The 23,903-nt window shown below is 35.4% G+C and overlaps 1 protein-coding gene across 1 annotated transcript; it reads right to left on the bottom strand.

Moving 5' to 3' along the window:
* Nucleotides 1-515: 515 nt before the first annotated feature.
* On the bottom strand, nt 516-23,903 carry LOC106870242 (kelch domain-containing protein 4). Its single transcript, XM_014916258.3, has 13 exons — nt 23,692-23,903; nt 19,046-19,137; nt 18,177-18,255; nt 15,935-16,033; nt 13,297-13,433; nt 12,034-12,126; nt 10,735-10,961; nt 9,340-9,491; nt 8,488-8,579; nt 7,639-7,795; nt 4,833-5,117; nt 2,111-2,168; nt 516-744 (listed from the first exon to the last, which is right to left on the bottom strand). The coding sequence occupies exons 1-13, from the start codon at nt 23,803-23,805 to the stop codon at nt 548-550; spliced, it is 1,782 nt and encodes a 593-aa protein (XP_014771744.1). The 5' UTR covers nt 23,806-23,903; the 3' UTR covers nt 516-547.

The raw sequence follows: 23,903 nt of genomic DNA, 5'->3' as shown, positions 1-23,903 counted from the left end.
CTTCACATTGTGAATCATGGCTGCTTGATTTACTGGCAGTAAAAGATCCTTTAAAAACGAAAAAAAGACGTATTAGATAATGTAACCCTGGCTATCTCTAAATAGACAGATGGGTCACATCTGGAATATTATTGTTCATGCTTGCCTCGGTCAGGACTGACAATAACAAAACTAGAAGGTTTCCAGATTAAATTCCGTCACCAAGTAAACGAGCTGAATGCTTTGTATCTTGTTCAGAATACGAAATAAATGTTTGAGGTAGAATGTAAATATTTCAATAAATCAGTTAACTATTTAACCAATCAACTGATGCAATTCATTTCTCATCCCTAGCCAATACAAAATGTACATAAAAACTCAAGGGAAATAAATCTATATGTTACTCAGGTTCAACGCAGTCTTCACATTCTATTTTATATTGTTTATATTTACATAGTTTCAAACCAGAAAGACTTTGATAACTTCTCCTCATCTCATTTGTATTTAGTTATTAATGAATTTAAAGCAAGACCAAATTATTAGAAATATATATTTTATTACAGAAAACTCAATCGTCATGAAGGTAGTCTTGGCACATCCGTAAAGCAAGTTTCTTTATTTGTTTAACACTGAGAGTTTCGTTTTCAGCCTCAGCATTCTCTTTGGCTTGCTGAAGCCAGAGTTCTTGTGTACGTTCAAAGTATTTTTCTTCACTTTCTCCATCATTTATATCTGGAACATTGTCGTCCACATCCATATCAGATTCTGAAAACAAAAAATAAAACAGTACGTTATCAATCTTCTTTCTCATCATCAGCATCATTTTACATCTGCTTTCCATGCTGTCATGGGTTGGATATTTTGAAAGGAACCAATGGTTCAGAGGACTGTAATTTGTGCCAAAGTCACAGTTCTGACATGTTTCTATGGTTGGATGTTCTTAATGCCAACTTCTTTTTGAAGGGCACTGAGTGCCTTATGCATGGCCCCAGCACTAGTGAGATTGCCTTGACTAGGAAGGAGGATAAGAAATAAGATGGTCGTTTGAAGCAAAGTGTTGAGATGTTAAAGTATGCTGGGGGAAACAGGAACAGATTTACTGTTTGGACCTCGAATTGGCTTGCTCGAATTTTATATGGATGGGTGGTGGGGCGGATATGGGGCTCAAACTGAAGTAAATATGGTGACAATGAACTGCCTGAACATACCCTCATGGCAACATGTCCATGAGATGGACAGAAGAGAGTGTATATACAGAAGAATGAGGGAAGGAGTAGGTAAAGTTGTAAGAAGGTAGGAGGAGAGTGAATAGGGACGTCCTCACGAAGAAAAAGCACTTACTACTCTCTGTAAAGTGGTTGGCATCCAGCTGTAGAAACCATGGCAATGCTGATGTTGGACCTTAAAGAAGCCTTGTGCCTTGACAGATCTTGTCAAACCATCCAACTCATGCCAGCATGGAAAATGGCTGTTAAATGATGATGTTGATGATGGGTGGATGTCAGATGAAAGGCTTCATCATGTTAATCAAGAAGTCTTACATCTTAGCTTTTGCTACAGCATATCATCGTCGTTTAACGTTCGCTTTCCATGCTAGCATGGGTTGACTGAGGACTGGTGGACCAGGAGGCGACACCAGGCTCCAATCAGAAACTCTGCCAAATCAGATTGGAGCCTGGTGTCGCCTCCTGGTCCACCAGTCCTCAGTTAAATCGTCCAACCTATGCTAGCATGGAAAGCGGACGTTAAATGAAACAAACTGTCTTCAGGAGTGAAACTGTAACTATATTGCAGCTTTGGCACACCAAGAACTCACCTTTGTTCTACAGCACTTATCTTGAAAAGATTCAACATTAAAAACAAGAAATACACCTCAATTCATTAAAAGTAACAGTCCCAAAATATCTGGTTAAGGATCCTGCCAAGATGTACTGGAAAATCCTTGCAGTCTGTATGAACATGTAACTCAAGATCTAGTAGACTTTATAATTCAGTGGAGTGAATGCTTTCATCATTTTCACAGTGTAAGGAATTTTCTGATTGTTTGATATCTAAAGCTGGTATTTAAATAAGAAAACGAAGACTGATATAAAGGTAAAGATTACTGAATGAATACTTCACATTGACTTACCAGTATCCGAACTGTCACTTTCTTTATCATCATCTGAAGAATCTGATTCCTCCCATTCCTGCAACAAGAGAAGGAAATATTATAAGCTTCTTGGTAATAGAGACCCATCTAAATTACATTCAACGTTTACATAAAATCTGCAGTTGACTACTTCACGTCTGTCTTTATTCACATCATCCTTCAATATGTGTTCTGACTAAGTGTTATGGTAGCCAATGCGGACTTATATTCAAGAACAATTTTAATAAATTCAATTTTGAATGAGCTGAGGCAAAGTACTAAATAACGTAATTAAAGACTAATAAAATGAGCTAAGGGGAAATAACTCAAGAGAGCTAATGGCTTGGATTTAAACAGTAAGTTACGGGACAATGTACTTGACATACATAAAATATTCTCCCAATTGAAGAAAAAAATTCTTGAAGGAGTAGAAAAAGACAGGCAGATAGACAGACAGACAGACGTACGTACATACTATATGAAAGGAAGGAGATCATTGTGAATATAATTGAAACAGTTACATAAGATAAATACAATATCTTCACAGTAACAGTAATTAGTAATGCCATCAAACCTCAATACACATTCAACAGCTAAATAGGGATGGTACTTAGTGTCAACCATATTGTGGCTATCAGAATTTATTAAACTTATACATACATGCATGCATAGATAGATAGATAGAGAGACAAATAGATAGACTGGCTGGTTCGTACATTACAAGTCCAATCTGTGAGTGGAACAGTAAAAATATGCATGACTGTTCTCAAGTCCCAAATGTGAATTTGTCTGTGTTACCTACATATCAAAATGGAGCCTTGTATCTTTAATGGAAACCGACTCCCACCTCAATGGAAGATTCATAATAATTTAAAAATAGAAGAGACAATGCATGTAATGAAGGCATGTGGCTCAGTGGTTCGTGTATTCAGTTCTTGATCATAATGTCACGAGTTTGATATGCAGTGGTGCATTGTGTCCCTGAGCAAGACACTTCATTTCATGTTGCTCCAGTCCATTCAGCTGGCAAAGATGAGTGGTACCTGTATTTCAAAGGGCCAGAACTACGTCAAGGGCACACATGCCAGTGAAGTGTTCAGCCATCTGCACATTAATTTCATGAGCAGTCTGTTCTGTTGAAAAAGATAAATTGGAACACTTGTCATTGTAACTGACAGACTGCTAGTTACACACTCACACACACATTAAAACAAAAAGTAAAATTCTGGTCATAGAGTTTTGTATCCACGAAACCCAAAGCCTTGTGAACAGCTTGAGCTGTCCACAAGGCTTTGGCTTTGTGGATATGAAACCTTTGGTAACTCTATGACTAGAATTTAACTTTAATAATTACTGCTCTATTCTTTAGAGTGTACTTCTTTTCTGTTATATGTTTTATTGACTACATATGCATACATACATATATATATAATTAATTAAACATACACATTAAGTACAGGATATCACCAACGAGTGAAAAATAGGTAAACACACAGAGATAAGTACAGGACAAAATATATATATACACACACAAACACACATGCCAGGCATCTTTAGTTTCCATTTACCAAATCCACTCACAATGTCTTGCCTGGCTTTGGGCCATAGTACAAGACACTTGCCCAAGGTGCCACACAGTGGGGCTGAACGTGGGACCACTACTAGGAAGTGGAAAGCAAACTTCTTACAACACCACCATGCCTGGACCTATTTTGTGAAGTTGAAATTATCTCCTTTCCCTTTAGGAATCACTAACAATTACTGCTAGGCATTCGTTTGCTTTCTCCAACTAAGAAGCAAATTTCAATTCATTAAGATTGTTTTAGCATAATTCATTCAATACATCACTTCACTGAATGAGTTCTGGCTTTTGAACAGGTATACCTTACCTTTACATGTCATAAGAAGCAAATTAGAGGATTGGCATTATGAAGAGCAACTTGTTATAAATCATTACCTTAAAAAGGGGGCCATAATGGGTACCATCAGAAGGTATGCTCATAGAGCCTGCAAAGCTAGTCTAGTTTAGCAGGGAAAATGACCTTTAAAATCTGGTGATGATTCAGTTGAAAACCCTTTAAGTTATTTATTAAGAGATTTGAAACTGAATTATTCTTAGAAAAAGCTCAGCCATCATGAGCTGGTAGCTTACTGATATGACATACGACTTCTTGTCATCACTGTTATAATATCAAACGTTCCTGATGTTCTCTTATTACTCTCCAGTTGTGTATCTTCAACAAACACTCCACGATACCTCTATTCAATAATTCCTACGACCTGTACACTATGACTGCACATATGACACTCTTCTCAGACTGTTCTGTGCATTCTCATTTATATTAAGTAGTATTGATTCCCCATACAACACTTACACCACACTTTTGTTAGTTGTTTTAGGTACCTAGACTTGCAGACAAGAACAGTCACCCTTTTGACTTTCCCACTCTTGACCCAGTGGAACATTGAGGATGTGACTGCCAGAGGGAGTGAGAGCTGTACCAGCAGTCAGTTGGTATACATTCTCAACTCAGTAGACTAGTCGACTGAGGTAACATGAAATGAAGTGCTTTGCTCAACAATACGATATGTTACCTGGTCCAAGAATTGAACTCACACTCTTACAATCATGAGAACCCAACACCCTCACCACTAGGTTATGTGCTTTCCAGTGATTGTAACCTATTGATAAAATATGATGGTAGATGGATTGACCACTTACTAGCTTTTTAGTATCCATTTCAATAATTGTATTCCATTTGTGTTTCTTGCTGAGATCCAAAAAATAAAAGTCAGACAAAGTAACCTGTGCATCACCATCTTCAAAGAGACCTCCATATAAATAAAGCTGACCACCTGTGATTGCTAATAAACAGTTCATTCTTGGAGATGGCATAAACGGATCAAATGTATTTGAAGATGGATTATCAGATTCTGTGACACCGGAAGATGTTTTAGAACTTGGTCCTATGACCACAGTAAATACACCGTCACTGCTTGTAGATACCTAAAAAAAATATTAAAAACCCCTTGAAATTTTCTTCACAATAAAACATCAACAACTAAAACATATAACTTTAAAAAAAATATACTCCTTGATTACATTGATCCCAGTACTTGACTGGTACCTTATTGTATTAACCCCCAAAAGAGTGAAAGGTAAAGTCAACTTTGGTGCAATCTGAACTGAGAATATAGAGCTGGAAGAAATTCCATTAAGTATTTTGTTCAATGCATTAACGATTCTGTCAGCCTAATGTTTTAAAAAATATATCAGTTTTCCATGAAATCTCAAAGAAATTCTTGATTAGACATCATCATCATTTAACGCCTGCTTTCTGTGCTGGCATGGGTTGGAGGGTTTGACTGAAAACTGGTAAGCTGGCAGGGCTGCACCAAATTTCGATCTGATTTGGTAAAGTTCCTATGGCTGGATGCCATTCCTAATGCTGACCACTCCAAGAGTGTAATGAGTGTTTTCTACACGCCACCAGCACAGGTACCAGTGACCTGACACCAGCATTGGCCACGACTATGGTCTCACTTGGCTTGACAGGTCTACACAAGCATGGTATATTGCCAAAAGTCTTGGTCACCTGTCACTACTTCCATGAGGCCCAATGCCCAAACAGTACTTTTTACATGGTACCAGCACAGGTGCCAGTCAAATGGCACTGGCATCAGCCACGACTATGATTTTACTCGGTTTGAAAGATCTTCACAAGCACAGCATATCGCCCAATGATTGAAGAGTGCTTTTAATGGGCCAGTTACGCAACACTGGCATTGGCCATGACTACAATCTCACTTGGCTTGATGTCACTGCCCCCATGAGGCCCTATTAAAAACAATTTGGTAAATATTCCAGAAATGTCTGGTTAAATTGGGGATCAACACACTAGGCTTTACAGAAGCAAATTAAAACCAAAGTTGCATTATTGATCAATAACATTCAAGACTAAGTTAAGACATTAACAATACAATTTTAATGAATTCTATTTTTTGGTAAGTCTGTTCTGTTTGAAAAAAAAAGAAAAAAAAACAAGTGTACACCGTTGATTCAACAATAGTATATTACTAGCATAAGTATAGTTAGTAGTTGTGTGGAATTTCAACTCAGAACTATGTGGCACCAAACTAGGTGCTGTGTAGTGCTTAATACAGTATTCAGCCATTTGCACCTACACACTCAATATTTACATATGTAAAATACCAATTTTTTGTTTCAAATTTGAAAGACAAAATTAAATCTAGTTGATGTTAACTTTACTGTTGATTCTATTAACAGCAAGGTTAATTAAATAAATAACAGTAATATATTGAGAGTACGGGCTCACACCTATACAAAAGAACTTAATATTAAAAATTTATTATACAGCAGCGAGCTGGTAGAATTCTTAGCAACATTTTGTCTGTCTTTATATTCTGTGTTCAACTTCTACCTTTTATTATTTTGAGATCAATAAAACAAGTACCAGTTAAGGACTGGGGTTGATGTAATCACCTTACCTCTTCCCTTGAAATTGTTGACCTTGTGCCAAAATTTAAAACCAATATTAAACAATTAATAATGACAAAAAAAAAAAAAAAAAAAAGAAGGATGAACTTAATTGGTATCAGAGGTAGTGATATGAAAAGAAGGTTCTACACCACTGATTTTATGGTTTACCAACCAAGAATAAGCATATTATCCAATGAGCTTCTGCACAGTTTTCTTTTATCAAATTTCACTCACAAAGCGTTGGTTCATTTGGAGCTATTGTAGGAGACACTTGCCCAGAGTGCCATGAAGTAGGACTGAACCCAGAACAACATGAGTTGTGAAATAAGCTTTTAATCACATGGACATGCCTATGCTTTTACCCTCAGTGTTCAAGCAATTTTTAACCAGACTTAATCCATTGCCTGATTTAACACCACCATCTGACTCTTGGGTGCTTTTAGCAGGGTTCATTCTATAGTAAGTATCCAAGCTTAGTTTCAGGTCTGAAGACAACTTCTTCTTTTCTTCCCATGAGTCTCAGAGGTTTTGTAAAATGCCATGGATGTTGTATTTCTTCCTCTGACTACATCCTAAAATTAAATTGTGATTTGTGCTGTAATGAGATATGTTATTGTGCAGTCCATCCAGCTAAAATGGTTGCTAGTCTTATTTCGCAGCTGAGCAGTTAACATTAGGAAGAGCACTACAGCAGTAGTTTGGCAGGATCATCACAGCATCAGACATAATGTTTTGCAGTTAGTTATGGATCTTTACATCCTGTGTTCAAGTCTTGAAGAGGTCAACTCTGCCTTTCATTCTTCGTCAGTCAACAAAATAAAATATCAGTGAGATATTGGAGTCAATTAAATGAGCTATATTTGCCCCCTAAAAATGTGTAGCCTTGTGCTAATATTAGAAACGAAGAGCATCTCACTATTGAAACCAATGCTTCAGCAATTTATATTCCATTATTAAAATGTCCTGGAGTATGTCATCCATGTTAGAATGAAAAAGTGAATACAAAACAGCTTTTCAAAATAATCACCATTTCGACAGGGTCTTTTAATTCTAACTGTTCCAAATTTGCTGCAGCATTTTCAGCAGAATCTTCAGTTTTTGCTTCATCATCGGAACTTTTGTCTTGATCACATTCATCTTCTTGTTTTTTACGGCGCTTCTTCTCACCTGTTGTCTTCTTTTCACTAATGAAAAATATAACAAAAACCACATTATGTAAGAAAGGTGTTGTACCTTAGTTGGAGTATTGTGATAAAGAAGTAAAATATCAAAATAGTGAAGACAGAGAACTTCTTACAATGTAAAAAAGGAAAAGTGTAACAATCTTTATATATTTTAAGCACAAAAGTCCATCGAAAGCAAATCTAAGTCTTGTACAGTACTGATCATATTGATTATTATTGTTTAGACAGCAAACCTGTGGTGTCTGTATGAGTGAGTTGTGAGTACATCACCACTGTTCCTACTATGAACTCTGCCACCACTAGTGGCACCATTTGGGGAATGGCTGCTGTTAATGCCTATCGCTGCCATCACCACTCACATGGACATCACAGGAGTTGTTGTCCACACAATGATCAACATGGTCGGTGCTCATTTCTTGACTGTTTACTTCTGATGCAGGGCCTTTGTGGTTGAAATAGATAAGGGTTTCCTTTTCACATTGTAAAAAGCTCTCTGTCTTCACTATTTTGTTATTTTACACAATATTTAATAATATAATAAACGAGATTGGTTATGTATGAATGAAGAATATTGGCTGACAGATTTAGCTTATGACAATGATGTATACATATACACAATGTAGAATATTATCTACAGTAAAGTTACTCAAAGCATTTTAACATTGATATCAAGTTTAGAAAATAAGACATACTTGATTGTTATTTTGTTCCAGTAACCCATCTCAAGATCAATGGAATATAAATCATTAAAGAATTTACTGGTGATGGTTTCTTCATTTTCCTCCTAAAATAACAGGACATTATTAAAAGATTGATACAAAGGAGTTTATTTAAAAATATGAATTATCTGGCCACATTGACTTCTTTTCAAAGGATGAAGTCTGCACTTGTAAATCTATGTAAACATGCAACTCTCTCTCACTTGGTTGTTGGTGTCAAAGTCTGTCACTTTCCTCCATTACTATTATCATGCTACAGAAAAAAAAAATTTTTTCTGGATAATATGCTAATTTATTGCACATAATATTCCCCATCAAGATAAATAGAAGCAATGTAAAATAACATAAATTACTAAATATGAAATACCACTAGTAAATTTGAACTCAAAAACTATGATTAGATATTTTGCTCTGTATTCACAGAAGATGGAATTGTCAAGTTATGACATTCTCGCTCTTTGAAATGATATTAGCAATGTAAATGAAATTGAAATCACTGAGAACCCTCTGTAATATCATCATGACCACTTTGGTTCCATAGTTCCTAATTAAAGAGGTAATAATCTTTGATATTTTTCATTAAAATTTTTTTATTTAGAATACAAAATTTAAGATATATCGTTTTAATAAAATTAGCCTCAATGACAATAGTACCACACGACTTGTACAAACATTCTATTCTTGTTTTGTGAAATGCAAATATAAAACAAAATATGATAGGTTATGAATTTGTTTCACATAAAATATTCTAAAATGAAACAACACAATGTGAAGAAGGTGAAGAAGATGAACCAAATACTTCGGAAATTCTTTAGAAATACTTACATCATCATAGACTCCACCAAAGCATATGGCATGATTTGAACCTGGCACCACAACAGAAGTCATACTGCTTCGTGGGTCAGGACAAAAGCCAGACTGCTTCACAGGTTGCCATTTCCAGTGTAATGACACCATACTGCTTTTCTCTTGTTTACCTGAAGGAGAAGATGAAGGTGTTTTGTAACAACTAAAGACATAAGTTCTTGCACATGTTACACTACTTGTTTGCCATTCCTACATAAGACATCCATTGCAACTATCCACTCTACTTCTTATTTCTTTACTACCAACAAAGGGCTAAACATAGAGGGGACAAACAAGGACAGACAAAGGGATTAAGTTGATTATATTGACCCCAGTGCATAACTGGTACTTATTTAATCGACCCCGAAAGGATGAAAGGCAAAGTCAACCTTGGTGGAATTTGAACTCAGAACGTAACGGCAAACGAAATACTGCTAAACATTTCGCCTGGTGTGCTAATGTTTCAGCCAGCTTGCTGCCTACTTCTTGCCAACCCAATGGCATTTCTCTCACAATTAAAGGATATTTCAGTCATCAGCAATTATTTAATTATTTGTCCCTTCTTAACAGCATCCACCCCAACTCTTCCTTCTTTAAAATTATAGTCCTCAATGACTTCAGTACAAATAATTCTCCTCAGCTTCCTCATTTTGCTAACACCACCAGGTGCAGAAGTCAAAAACATCTACCAGTTTCAAAAGCATGTAGAAGCTAAGCTCTTCCTCACACCAGTGTGTCCCCTACAAACATATTGAATCCACAAACACTTTCAGTTTCTTCATCACTTTCAAACCAAAACTCAGCTTAGACATTAGTTTATCTGTATAAAAGTTTTATAATTAAAAGCATAATTATAATTAGGGTTCGGCAAAAATTGCTTCATCACATACCGAAATTTAGAAATAGCAGTTAAAACACTATTCCACTACCAAAATATATCTCCCAGACAGCATCACTTGCAACCCACACAAGCAAAGAGAAAAAATAACGAATCCACCCGGCTTTGATTAACTGTGTACTCGTTTCAGGATTAAAGAGATGTAAAAATACATCGCTCAACTTACTTCCATCATCAGCATAGTTGAAAGTCTATGAGAATTACTTAATACAGTTTTTTGAAGTGCAAAGATAATATTTAAAAAAAATTACTTTAAAAAAATTGTCATGAAATCTTTTATCAAGATGTTAGTAACCTTTTTTGGGAAGAAGTTTTTTCTAGTGTGTGAGCGCTTTCATTTAACCTTCTCAAACACACATGCTCTTAAAGAAGAAGTTGTTATTTTTGTGGTACATTATATATATAGAGAGAGAGGTTGGGTGGGGAAGGAGAGATGGAATAAGAATTTATTAAAAGAAATTCAAAGAATATTTTACCTTCTGGCATTAAAGCAAACATGTCAGTGTGGCAACAACCCTGGTCAACATCTTTCTTAATTGGTTGTTTACTGTAACCTCCAAATACAAAAATCTTGTTTAGACTCGGACTTGAAACCAAAATGCAGCCTGAACGAGGTGAAGGTGGAGTGCCATTAATGGTTACCTTAATCCAAGTGTAAGTTTCCAGGTTGAAGATGTGGACATCATTGTAGTATTTGTAATCTCTTTGAAATTAAAGTAAATAAACCAAAATTATAAATCATGAATTGTAATACCTTTTTAACATCTGTTTATATTCTGCTATTTCCAGATGACTTTTAACCCTTTTGTTACCATATTTCTGTTGAAATACACAATTAATTTTGACAATAATGAAGAGCTTTGTAAAATAACTTTTCATTACAAAACTAATATCTGAAACATAAATTAACATGAAATTTCAATGGAAAGTTTTAATGTAGATCAGTTTAAGACAAGAAGTTTGGCTCGTAGAACCAGACTTGGTCTCAGGTGAATTCATAACAAAAAAGTTAAAACACCTTGCGTTCAGTATCATACAGTTCTGGGTTCCAATACAACTAGAATCAGATTTTTGTAGTTTCAATAAAATATCTACTCATAATAACAGCAGAATGACTCATATTACAAACAGGAGACAGATCGGGAAGATTTGGTTTTGCCTTCACAAGGTTAAAACATCACAAAAATATAAAGTTAGACAATAGCATTAAGTAGCATTAAAGTGAAAAATGCCATTATAAAATATTCCTTACGTGATTAATAAATAAAAAAAGGGTTTTGGTTTAAGTTTTACTGTCAAATGCAATGCTTATTTATTCACATTGCTTTGAATTAAGCATCTATTATCTTGTAGCTTTGAGATTTTGAAGATATGATTGTATATTTTTAGAATGATATTTTAGGATAGGTATGAGAGGCAGGATCTGACCAATTTGAGCATAAAACAAGTAGAATATTTTAGCCAGATATGGCTGGTTTAAATGCTAAAGGGTTAATCTATTTATAACTCAATTACTAAAGTTAGTTTTGCTTTTTCAGTAAAATACTGAAGATATGAATAATCCAGAATCCTTGTCCGGAACCAAATCAATCCCAAAATTTAATCAGGTCATACCAGTCATGAAGCCAAACATCCCTGAAAGTTTCATCTCAATCCATCCAGTGATTCTTGAGATATTTTGTCCATGGACAAAACAAACACACCTGAAAACAATACCTCCATCTTTGCTAAGGCGGAGGTAATACTAATACTAATATTAATAATAATAATAATACCTGTAGTTGTCATTGAAACCACCAAAAACTACCAACATTTTTTTGTAGTTAACCATACGATGGCCACTTCGAGATGAAGGTCCTCCGACAGCCCTAAAATGAAAATTATGGAAAGAAAAGAACAAGAAGTAAAATGAATTATTCTTAGATAACCAAAACAATTCAAAATATATAATAACAAAAGACAAATTATCAACACAAAAAATGAGCAGAGGTATGAGTTATCAAAAAGGGCAATATACGGATTATATTTAATTGTTCAATCAACTGCCTGTGCCATCAATTAGATGTGACCAGAGCTGCATTTATAAGTTTTTCATTTCCTCTTCGGTAAAGGTAAGTTGGGTTAAATATTTTACCCATAAGCCTAATACAAGGCAATACAGTAGAGAAACTCATCTATATGCTATATAACTGACATGTAGTCCACACAAATGCTGAGGTTCACATGTGTATGTTCATTTTCTTGTTTAACATCTGCTTTTCCAAGCAAGCATGATGGAAACAGGAACTAACTTTGGGGCAAGAAACCACTCCAATATTCACCCTAAGTCTAGTTATGCTAACCAAAGTTTCAGTAATCTATTTAATGGCAGCAGGGGAAGGTATGGGCCCTGCCAGATCGTATGGGGAGTGCTGGAAAAGGTTCACAAGCACAGGACTTGCCCAAGAGCAGACCACCATTAGATAGACTACACTGAAATATAATGATAATAATGAACCTATTGCATACAGTGTTAGATGTACAACAACTCATCAGAAAAAAGTAGCCAAAAGTGCATGCAGAGTACATAGAATAATGCACAGGAAGTGAACAGTGAATGAGTTGTTTAAGAAAAAAGGGGGGAGGGGTACATCAGGTGTATTGTTGATGAATTTCAAGAAGTATGGAAGTTTTGAAGGATGTAATGTCCTGAAAGCCAACAACTAATGCAAGTAGTTTATTCTTTGTTTTAGAAATTCTGAACATTGAAAAAATGCTTCCGAAATTTACATAGGAATGTTTAATACATTTATGGAAAATCATTTTTTGTACTTAAATATTAAATACAAATCCAAGAAAGATTATTGTTTTCTGAAATGGGTCACAATGGTAGACTTGGGAACCTCAGATATAACACAAGTTATACATACTTAAACTGAATTGATGGGACAAGAAATATATGATATGAATACATAGCAGTCATGTCAATATAAAATAAATGCAGTAAATGAATGAATAAAACAACATGCAGAAAAGAGAAAAAAAAAATGGAAATTTACTTCACTTTCTCCCACTTTTTATCTTTTAGATAAAACACCCAAAGATCTTTGAAGTGGTAAAACTGAGATTGACTATGGTTGGAAAATTCACCACCAAATATCCACAGCTGACCTCCACCTTGTTTTAACATGACAGCCTAGAAAGAGATAAAAGCATTAAGAGAAGCAATTTTAGTTATTTATATATTTGAGAACATAGAAAAAAAAAGTGGTGAAATAACAAACTAAATGCTTTTATGTTCAGGGTTCAAATTCCACATGATTGACACTGCACTTACCAAACTTCCAGGAGCCATAATTTGTAAATTCTCTAAATTTGTAACCCCCAATAAAAAAACAATATTATTTATTCAGGGAAGTGAAATATGGAACCTTGCTGTATCCTTATTCTGTTATTGTCCTCTCTTCTGTTGGGACTAGTCAGCATATGCAATGTGTCCCTAGCGAAAGTACATAACTCTTTCTTGTTCCATCTACATGTTGCAAAAAGCCGACGAGAAACCGTCCGTGTGGTCATTCTATCTGCTATAAATAACACTTAAATTTCCTTAAAAGCAGACACTGCTGTCTTAAAAAGAGAGTAAACATTGAATAATAGAGTTCCACATGCATTCAAAGTGCCACACCCTAACAGTTGAGGGAACCCGTGGAAGAGGTAGGCCCAGGAAGACCTGGGCTGAGGTGGTGAGGCAAGACCTTCGTACATTGGGCCTCACCGAGGCGATGACTACGGACCGAGACCTTTGGAAATGGGCTGTGCGTGAGAAGACCCGGCAAGCCAAGTAAGATCGTTGCCAGTGCCCCTGGACTGGTTCTTGTGCGGGTGGCACATGAGATGCACCATTTTGAGCGTGGCCGTTGCCAGTACCGCCTGACTGGCTCCTGTAGGATTTTCGAGCGAGATCGTTGCCAGTGCCCCTGGACTGGCTTGTGCGGGTGGCACATAAAAGACACCATTTCGAGCGTGGCCGTTTTCGTGCGGGTGACACGTAAAAGCACCCACTACACTCTCTGAGTGGTTGGCGTTAGGAAGGGCATCCAGCTGTAGAAACTCTGCCAAATCAGACTGGAGCCTGGTGTTGCCATCCGGTTTCACCAGTCCTCAGTCAAATCGTCCAACCCATGCTAGCATGGAAAGCGGACGTTAAACGATGATGATGATGATGATGATGCATTATGTCTGAACAAATACAGTGGGATCATTACTTGTGCTGAACAGAGGCTAAATATCAACAATACATCACTATAACCAATATTAATTAAGGTACTGTACAAATAATGTGTCCTACAAGCAGAGGTTGAACTTTTCTCATGAGATTAATAACAAAAAATAAGATGGATATTGTAAAATCATCATCATCACTGCCACCATCGATGTCATCAACTTTTCTGTGCTTGTATTGGTCAAACGAAATTTGTTGAGTCGGACGCTCTTCTCATCACCAAGCCTCACCTTTTTCTGAACACGGTAATATTTTCTCCCAGTCAAAACATGCTTTCATGGAAGTGAAATGATAGTGTTTGTGTGATGATAATGTTTGCTTACAATTAGCACATGATGATGTCAAGACAAGGAAACAAACATATACACATGACTCATCATCATTTAACGTCTGTTGTCCATGCTGGCATGGGTTGGATGGCGTGACCAGAAATAACAAACTGAGGTGGGGTGGGGGGCACCAGACTCCAGTCTGATTTGGCATGATTTTTATAACTGGATGCTCCTCTTAATACCAACCACTTTATAGAGTGTGCTGGACTTTTCCACGTGTGCATGGGTCAGATGAGACTTTGTTGAGGTAGAATTTTCTGCAACAGGATGCTCTTCCTGACGCCAACCCTCATTTGTTTTCTCCCAATCTTTCAAACAACAAACAGCCATAACATGCTTCTGCAGAGGATTGCAAACAAATGACACTGTTGTTATATGCAATGACACTTTTATTTACACTCAGTGTGCACAACACAAGGGGAATACACACTCTATCATGAATACACAGAAGTATATACACACATCATCACCACCATCACCTTTTTAATGCCCACTCACATAGATAAGAATTTCTTGAGACATATTTTCAATGGTCAGATACTTGTTGCCAATCCACACCTGTTTCCAGGTAGCATGATATTTTGCATGCACACAGACAGAGATAGATAGATAGATAGATAGATACACATATACAACAAATGTTTTCCAGTTTCTGTCTATCAAATTTCACTCTCATGGCATTGGTCAACTTGTAGCTATAATAGAGAACATCAGTTGACAGTATTCACACAGTGGGATTGAAACCCCTAACCATGTGGTTCTGAAGGAAACTTCTTAACCACATAACCATACCTGCACATACATAAGTAAAATGAAATTCTTTCTTATTTCATATTTTCCTTTTTTTTTTTTTGCTAGTTTCCGTGAAACAAATTCACTCACAGGGTTTTGATTGGTTTGGGGGTGATAGTAAAAGACATTTGGTCAAGGTACCATGCAGTTAAACTGAAACTGAAACCACAAGTTTGTGAAGTGAATTTCTTAGACAAAAATCAGTTGCATAAGTTTTAATACTTAATTTGAGAACAATTAACCACGCAGTCAATTAATTAAAACAAAAGTATGAGAGAAACTGTGGGTTACCTGATGGGAACTTCTGGGTGGTGGTGAGTTAGGAGCAGTGACTTTGAGCCACTCATTCTTTTTGGTGTTATAAAAGAACAAGTCATTGTACATAAACATCTGTAATAATGGTGGAAAAGGTTAAAGGTTTCAGTCAGCAAAAAAAAAAAAAATGAAATAAAAAAGTAAAATGAAAAACTCAACATTAAAGCAGTTAAAGACAAAAAACAAACAAACCTAAAATAAACCCTTTTGCTATACCCTATTGAGACCTCCTCTCAGTTCTATAATAGAAATTTCCTGTTCTAAAGTGGTCTATCAATATATTAAAACCTTCCAACAAATTTCATGTTTATTTATGTTCCAAATACCAGAGAGTTATTTTTCCAAAATTCTTTATTGTTTTCAAAAATTGAAACAAAGGCAGTCTATATTTCAATAGAAATATAGTAAGAAATGGGTTAAATATGTTTAAATGTTTGAGCGGGATTATTAATATTATTATTTTTCACACTATTACTATGCATGTCCTGCAGGGTATCTCTGTGTGCGACATAAAGCAACTAAAAGGGCTGGCATCAGTTGTAAAATACTGCCTAAAAAAAGTCCCATCCAAACCATGCGAGCATGGAAAATCAGACATAAAAACGATTATGATTATTCTTCCGATTATAATCTTATTTTTAGCAATAGAACATTTTTTTTTTCGATATTTACATTTACACTGTATTATGTTGTAAATATTTCTAATAGTGCCTGAGGTCTCTACCCCCCCCCCCCCCCCCCAACAGTGGTCAGAGAAGATGGATGGAGGAGATCTTTGATATAGTTGATCTGAAGAAGTGTCATAACCTAACAGTGGAGGGAACCTGTGGAAGAGGTAGACGTAGGAAAACATGGGATCAGGTGGTGAAGCACAACCTTTGAACGTTGGGCCTCACAGAGGCAATGACAAGTGACCGAGACCTTTGGAGATATGCTGTGCTTGATAAGACCCAGCAAGCCAAGTGAGATTGTAGTTGTGGTCGATGCCAGTGTTGTATAACTGGTCCGTTTAAAAGTACCCTTCAATCGTTGGGCAATATGCTGTGCTTGAGAAGACTTTTTGAGTCATGTGAAACCGTAGTTTTGACTGTTGCTAGTGCCACCTGATTGGTACCCATGCTGGTGGCATATAAAAAATCACCATTTGAGCGTGGTCGATGCCAGAGCCAGTGGCATGTAAAAAGCACCATTCGAGCTTGGTCAATGCCAGTGCCACCTGACTGGCCCCCGTGCCGGTGGCATGTAAAAAGCACCCACTATACTCTTGGAGTGGTCAGCATTAGGATGGGCATCCAACTGTAGAAACCTTGCCAGACCAGATTAGAGCCTGGTGCAGCCTCCTGGCTTACCAGTCCTCAGTCAACCATCCAAACCCATGCTAGCATGGAAAGTGGACGTTAAACGATGATGATGATGATGAAGTGGATTAGTTTTTATTTATTTCCTGTTACTTATACTGAGCAGATTGAGTGTTTGGAATAGGTACATCATATTCCTGCATGTTGTAAGAATCAATTAAAATGGTTGGCATCAAGAAAGGTATGAGTCATAAAAAAAAATGTCTCAAAAAATTCTTTTCAACATGTGGATGGAAGCTGAGGTGGTGATTTTAATTGATATTTATGCTCTGAGGTGAAATCCAGCTGAGGTTAGTTTTGCTTTTTATCGTTCTGGGGTGGAAATGTTAAAAATCAGTTATACAGTGCTTTCGCTATTTACAACAGTGAGCCATACCTATTCACTGAACCTACTACACCCAATAGAGTGAATTGGGTGAAAGAGTGTTGTCTTCTTAGCTAAGGATAGAGAGTAGCATTCATGACAAGGTTTGTAACATATCTGTGACAATACAAGGAGTATCAACCCTCCTGTATACAGAAAACAGTATCAAAAGGCTGCTTTTGATTTTTGTCCATATGAAGGAAATTGTTAGACAGAGAAGTTCATGCTGGTCTGGATACATGTAATGCACAAGCAAGTTTTGATGAACAACGAACAATTGAATTCAGTTTTCAGCTGACAGAAACATTTACACACAGAAATATTAATCTGAAGGCAGAAGTAACAAAAACAAAATAAACTACTGAAAATAACTGATCTAAATATATATATATGTTTCTGAAACGTAATTCTGTATTTTTGGTTTTAATGAATCTATTTTCATTTATCAGAGGAAATACAAAATTCAGAATTAACAGTTTCATAATTTGATACTCACTTGCTTTCCATTATAATATTCACCTCCAAATAAAACCAATTCTTCTTTATCTGGATGTGCAGTGAATGTGGCATTACATCTGAAACAAAAGAAATATAATGTTTGTGTATCAAAGTGTGAATGTTTGTTCATTTTTACATCCTTTTTTTCCCATGCTAGCATGGGTTAGATAAATGTTATTGTGGTAAACTTTTACAACCAGATGCCCTTCCTGTTGCTAACTCTCATTTATTTTTCAAGTAATGGATTGCATATTCCATGCAGCTTTGAAGACAGGAGACAAGCAGGCGATCTGTTTTACATCTACTTTTCTATATCGGTGTAACTAGAATGGTTCTGTATTTGTTACCTCCCAACCCCATGGTATTGAGTTAAGTTCTACTGTGTAGCATCTTCTACTGTAGTCATGGATGAACCAAAGTCTTGTGAATGAATTTGGTAGAAGTAAACAGAAAGAAGCCTATTATATATATTTATATATGTATGTATATCTGTGTTTGTACGAGTGAGTTCATATTTCCTCATGTCTTCACATACGTTCACTGGTTGTGAGCAGTGGCCTTGCTGTTCATGTTGATGGTATCATTTGCTTCCAGCCTACCATGAAAGCACAACTGGACTTCTTGATGTCTTGTTTACAAAGATTGCACAACATATCAAAAGGTTCATTCATTTGATGTCATTCATTTCTAGTTCTCCATGTAAACATGTCCATGCTGTTTATTATTTGATAGATGGGAGATTATTACTTCACTTGAAAACAGGTGACAGTTGGAATCAGGAAAGGCATCCATCTGTAGAAAACTCTGGCCCATGCTAGTATGAAAAAGCAGATGTTAAAACAATGATGAAGTTGATGTAATTATTACCTTTGGGATGGAGGATCACATTTTTCTTCAATTACCTTATTTTTCTCACGGTCTTTTTCTTGAAATTCAGCAATTAATTTTTCTATATCTTCCTAAAAATAAAAACAAAAAACAAAAATGATTTTTGAAAATTAATGTTTCATAGATGAGATGACAAAATATAGATAAATGGAAATATACTGCACTGAAGCTTGCAATAGATTCAAACTTAATGTATTTACACCTGTATAATGCAGGAAATTAAAGCAGGATAGCAGGTTCAAGATTAAAGGAGTACATTATAGTTGAGTGTAAAAAAATAAATTATAAAAAGCTAAAATATATTTCTGATCTTTAGGGATAGAAACTAGAGTGGGAGAATCATATCATATGTGAGATGACACCAAATTCAAGCAAATAGTTTCACATTTGACTAGCTTGTAGTCATCATTGTTTTATATTCATTTTCCATGCTGGCATGGGTTGGGGCCAGGGCTGGATTAAGACCCATCGTGGCCTTTAGCACTTAAGCAATTTTGGTGTCCCCATATATATATATATATATATATATATATATATATATATATATATGTGTGTAATTCAAAATATGAAGACTAATAAAGTATAAAATAAATTTTTATTTTTCAAAATGAAACAAAACAAACAGTAAGATGGAAAATAATATTTATTTTTGTATACTTCCACTTTATTTATTTGCAAAGTCTTTGATCAGATCCTCACCATCAACACTTCAAAATTATATTTCTGATCATATAAATCACTTCAAATATTTTTAAAAGTTTAAAGTGATTTCCTTTGCGCCATAACAATTCCTGTGCTGCCCCCACTTCTTTTGATGTCCAAAGAGCGTGCTTGTTTCGCTTAATGGTTAATCCAGCACTGGTTGGGGGTGAGATGGTGGTGGTTTGTTAGTGTTAATTCTTATTTGAAGTCATTGCTCTCCTATATGGGTTGGAGGACTACATCTCACTGATATATTTCAATTTTGGATTACTTTCTATTATTGGAAACCTTTTAAAACACTAACCATTTTCTGGAAAACTGGATGCATTTTATTACAGCACCAACCCTAGAGAAGTTGTAATATCCTCAACAAGACAAAAATCATATGCTTTATTCTCTTGGAAGTTATAGAAAATTAGAGAGAACTTATCTTAATTATATTCAACATATACATCTAAAATTTTGGAGCATGCTTTTCCAAAAACCAAAATCTTTATTGAAAGATAAAATATGCGCATACATAATTGTGGAAAAGTAAAATAAATTTTTAACATTCCTACGATTTTATCAAATGTTGAATTTTGGATTCTTTTAAAAAAAAAATCTGTGCACATGCACTTTATAATATAATCTCATTGCCATCATCATTATTATTATAAAGGGAAATCTACTTAAAAAAAGGCTGTTTTGATAGGTGTAAGACGTGTATGTGTGCGTGTCAGCGCCCACTAAGCTATTTAATAAAAGGGAGGTAACTACTACAACAACAACAAAAGTTAACCTTATCCCTTCCTTATAAACAGTAGAATATTTGGTGACATCATTTTCAAACTGATTTCAAATTGCTGCTAAGGATCGACTTTAACTTCCATCCTTCTGAAGTCGGTTAAATAGGTACCCATCAAGTATTTGGGTTGATTAAATCAATTGATTCCACCTCCAAAAGTTTGGCCTTGTATCAAAGCTGGACGTTTTACTTCTATCATTTTGAAGTAGAACTATATACCAGTCAAGTAGTGGAATCAACATAATCAAATACATCTCCTCCCCACAATGTGCTGTGTTATTGCCAAAGTTAGAAATTATTATTGAAAACAGTCAAAGCAACAAATCACTATTTTAAATCATAATTGTTTATCATTGTTCTTTATAATTTTAAGATCAACCTGTCAATAAGTAGGTTGATGCAGTCATTATTTCATTGGATTTCAGTGATAAAAATTACAGACGTTTTAGCTGTAAGTCAGCTCTGATTAAACAGATTTATAATCAAAAAGTTTCAAACATGACAACCCCATCATATTTTCAGATTCATTCATCCTTGCATGATGAATGAAGGCCTCAGCATTTTTTCTCTACCAATTACAGTCTGATGTTTTCTTCATCCATGTTTGGGTGCCAAAGAATTCAACAAAGTCTTCATTCCAACTTCTGCATGGGCTTTCCCCTCATTCTTTATCCTGGATGTCATGTCCACTCAGTCAATTTGCTATTCCATCTATTACCCTTTCTTCTAAATACATGACCCAACGAAAGACCATTTCAGAATTTTTATTTTCCAGATATCCATTAAACCTTTTGCCACTCTTATCCACTTACCTATTTTGTTAATTTTCAGCATTCTCCTTACCATGGCTCTTTGTATTGATCTTAATTTATTTTCAGTGTTCTTGTTGGTAGCCCACATTTCTGATACATATGTATTTTCAAATAGTGTCTCCAAATTTACATTATTCAATGTGTTTTTACTTTTAAAATGGATGGGCACATTAGATAGTCACATACATACAAATATATCAAGGTTACAGCCTTCATTAAGATCCATATATATGTATGCACTTGTGTATGTGTGTGGGCATGTGCATGTCGGTGTCTCCTTGTTTTGACATCACATGATAGTTGTAAATGAGTCTCACTATCATACAAATGGTGTCATGCTTCCAATCTTGTGAGAAAATATTATTATCTTGTTTGGAAGCAGAAGGTTGGTGACAGGAAGAGCATTTGACCATGGTAAATCTGTCTCAACAAATTCCATCTGACCCATACAAATATGGAAAAGTGGATGATAAAATGATGACGATATGACTGAGCATTGTTTGAAGGGATTTTGTTGACTGCTATTTCTAACAGGTTGTGTGACCATATACAGGTTTCCTCATTGGCTTGTGAAAAACGAAGTTGAACTGTGAACCTTAGAAGGTGAGGTTATATGCAAAGGAGCCCTGCAGAACCTATTTGATGTATTGTTGATTAGGAGGTAACTTTAGCAGTAAATATAAGGTATTTGATTGAGGCTGCAGATGTCATATAAATGCAGCAAATGTCATATAAATGATGAGGACAGAATTACTTATAATACAGTAAGTAAGAATAATATTCTAAAATCCGTATGATGTATCAATCATCACTGATTTTTCTTGGAAATAATTTTATAAATGCAACTAGAGTATAACAAGGCATACACATTCATTCACTATCAGCCATGCTTTTTTTTTCAAAACAACCAAACTCAATATAAATCTAATAAGGCAAAATGGATTTCATGATAATCAGACATATTGATTTAAGCTGAAATTAAATCATCATCATCATTTTAACATCTAATTTTCCATGCTTGCATGGGTTATACGGAATTTATGGTTTTACATTTTCTATGGCTGGATGCCCTACCCGTTACCAATCCTCACCAGTTTCCAAGTAAAGTAATTTCCCCCCAAAGTTGGACGCATTTTCATAGAAGATTGGAAACAAATGACACTGATTGTATGATGGTGTCATTCACTTTACAACTATTGCACAATGTCAAGACAAGGCCACACAATTTGAAGCATTAAACTCAAGATTATATTTTTTCAACTCCAGGAATAAATGAAATAGGTACTAGTAATGTGCTGTTGTTGAATCAGCAGATTATAGTCTACCTATATATGAAAAAAAGCCTTGTACCTGGTGGAACATAGTTTTCTTGTTTAAATCCGAAACAAATTCATGAGATGAAAGGCTACCTATTAAATCAATATTTACAAAAAAAAAAAAAAAAAAAAAACCCAGACTATCTCTCAATCTTAGAAAAAAAAAGTCTAACCCCACTCTTAAAACTGTAAAAACAAAAACTTGAACGGTTTTTCGAGAGAAAAATATGAATAAAGATAAATGACAATTTGTTCTCGCCCCTGCAGTTCCGAAATTAGGTTGATATCTGTTATGGAAAGAACAGAAAATATAATCGACTGATGTGACACATAATATTACAGGTACTTATTTTGTCGATCCTAAGAGTTAACAGCAGTGAAGATCGTGATTTTATATCAACATCACATTGAGAGTAATTTAAGTATTCATATTTGAACAAATACTTAAATAATTGGAGAAGACTAGTGATGATCAATGTTGGCAGGATCAACCAGATAAGCAAGCTGAAGCATATTGATGTAACATTAGAAGTAAAATCTAAACGTTTGTTGAAAAGACAATTTTTAGCACCTCATATCAACACGTACTTTACACACTTAAGATATATAACAATTGGAAGATCTCATTCGGAAGTGGAAATCACGAAACTTTTAACATTCTTGAACAGCTTTAGTCTTTGTAGGTCCCGAAGTGGCTTATTAGGCCAATATTGGCATAAAATCTACGGTTACAGTAGGGACAAATAACAGCGGAATATATGAAACACGAGTAAGAGTAAAGAAGCTATGCCGCTGTGAGGTTGATGACGTTTATTAAATAAATTGGCATTAATGTCACAACTTCGCACATTTTTTCTTTTTGAAACGGGCAATTAACATCGCAGATTCCCATATATTTTCCCTACCTGAGTAAGGCAATTAACAACACAGCTTCCCGTATATTTTTCCCTATATGAAGCATGCATTTCTCTTTACACGTGATTTAGTAACAACAAAACAGACACTCACTTCTCCTTTAGCAGCCAATTCTTTTTTCAAACGCTTTTCAGCTTTTTTCTCTGTTTTCATCGTTGTTTTTTCCTTTCCTTTCCCTTTCGAATCTTTCTTGTTTTTCTTACCCATGGTCTTTAACTGAAGTTCGAAACGTACACGACAACTCAAAGACTAATACTACCGGTGAAAGATTTATTTATGTATTCTTAGAAAAAGATTTCCGCTTG

This window comes from Octopus bimaculoides, chromosome 6 (assembly GCF_046866305.1).
Source record: "Octopus bimaculoides isolate indiv1 chromosome 6, ASM4686630v1, whole genome shotgun sequence".
In the NCBI taxonomy this organism is placed as follows: Eukaryota; Metazoa; Mollusca; class Cephalopoda; order Octopoda; family Octopodidae; genus Octopus; species Octopus bimaculoides.
Note: the sequence above shows the minus strand (reverse complement) of the source record. Positions and strands in the feature narration are given on the sequence as shown.

What these genes read in the sequence shown, in the direction of transcription:
- LOC106870242 (XM_014916258.3), bottom strand. Translation starts at nt 23,805, where the DNA reads ATGGGTAAGAAAAACAAGAAAGATTCGAAAGGGAAAGGAAAGGAAAAA. An exon ending in CACCCAGAAGTTCCCATCAG is followed by an intron (nt 13,434 to 15,934) that starts GTAACCCACAGT and finishes ATCTCTTTCTAG; the next exon opens with GCTGTCATGTTAAAACAAGG. An exon ending in AAGTGACAGTTCGGATACTG is followed by an intron (nt 745 to 2,110) that starts GTAAGTCAATGT and finishes TTTTGTTTTCAG; the next exon opens with AATCTGATATGGATGTGGAC.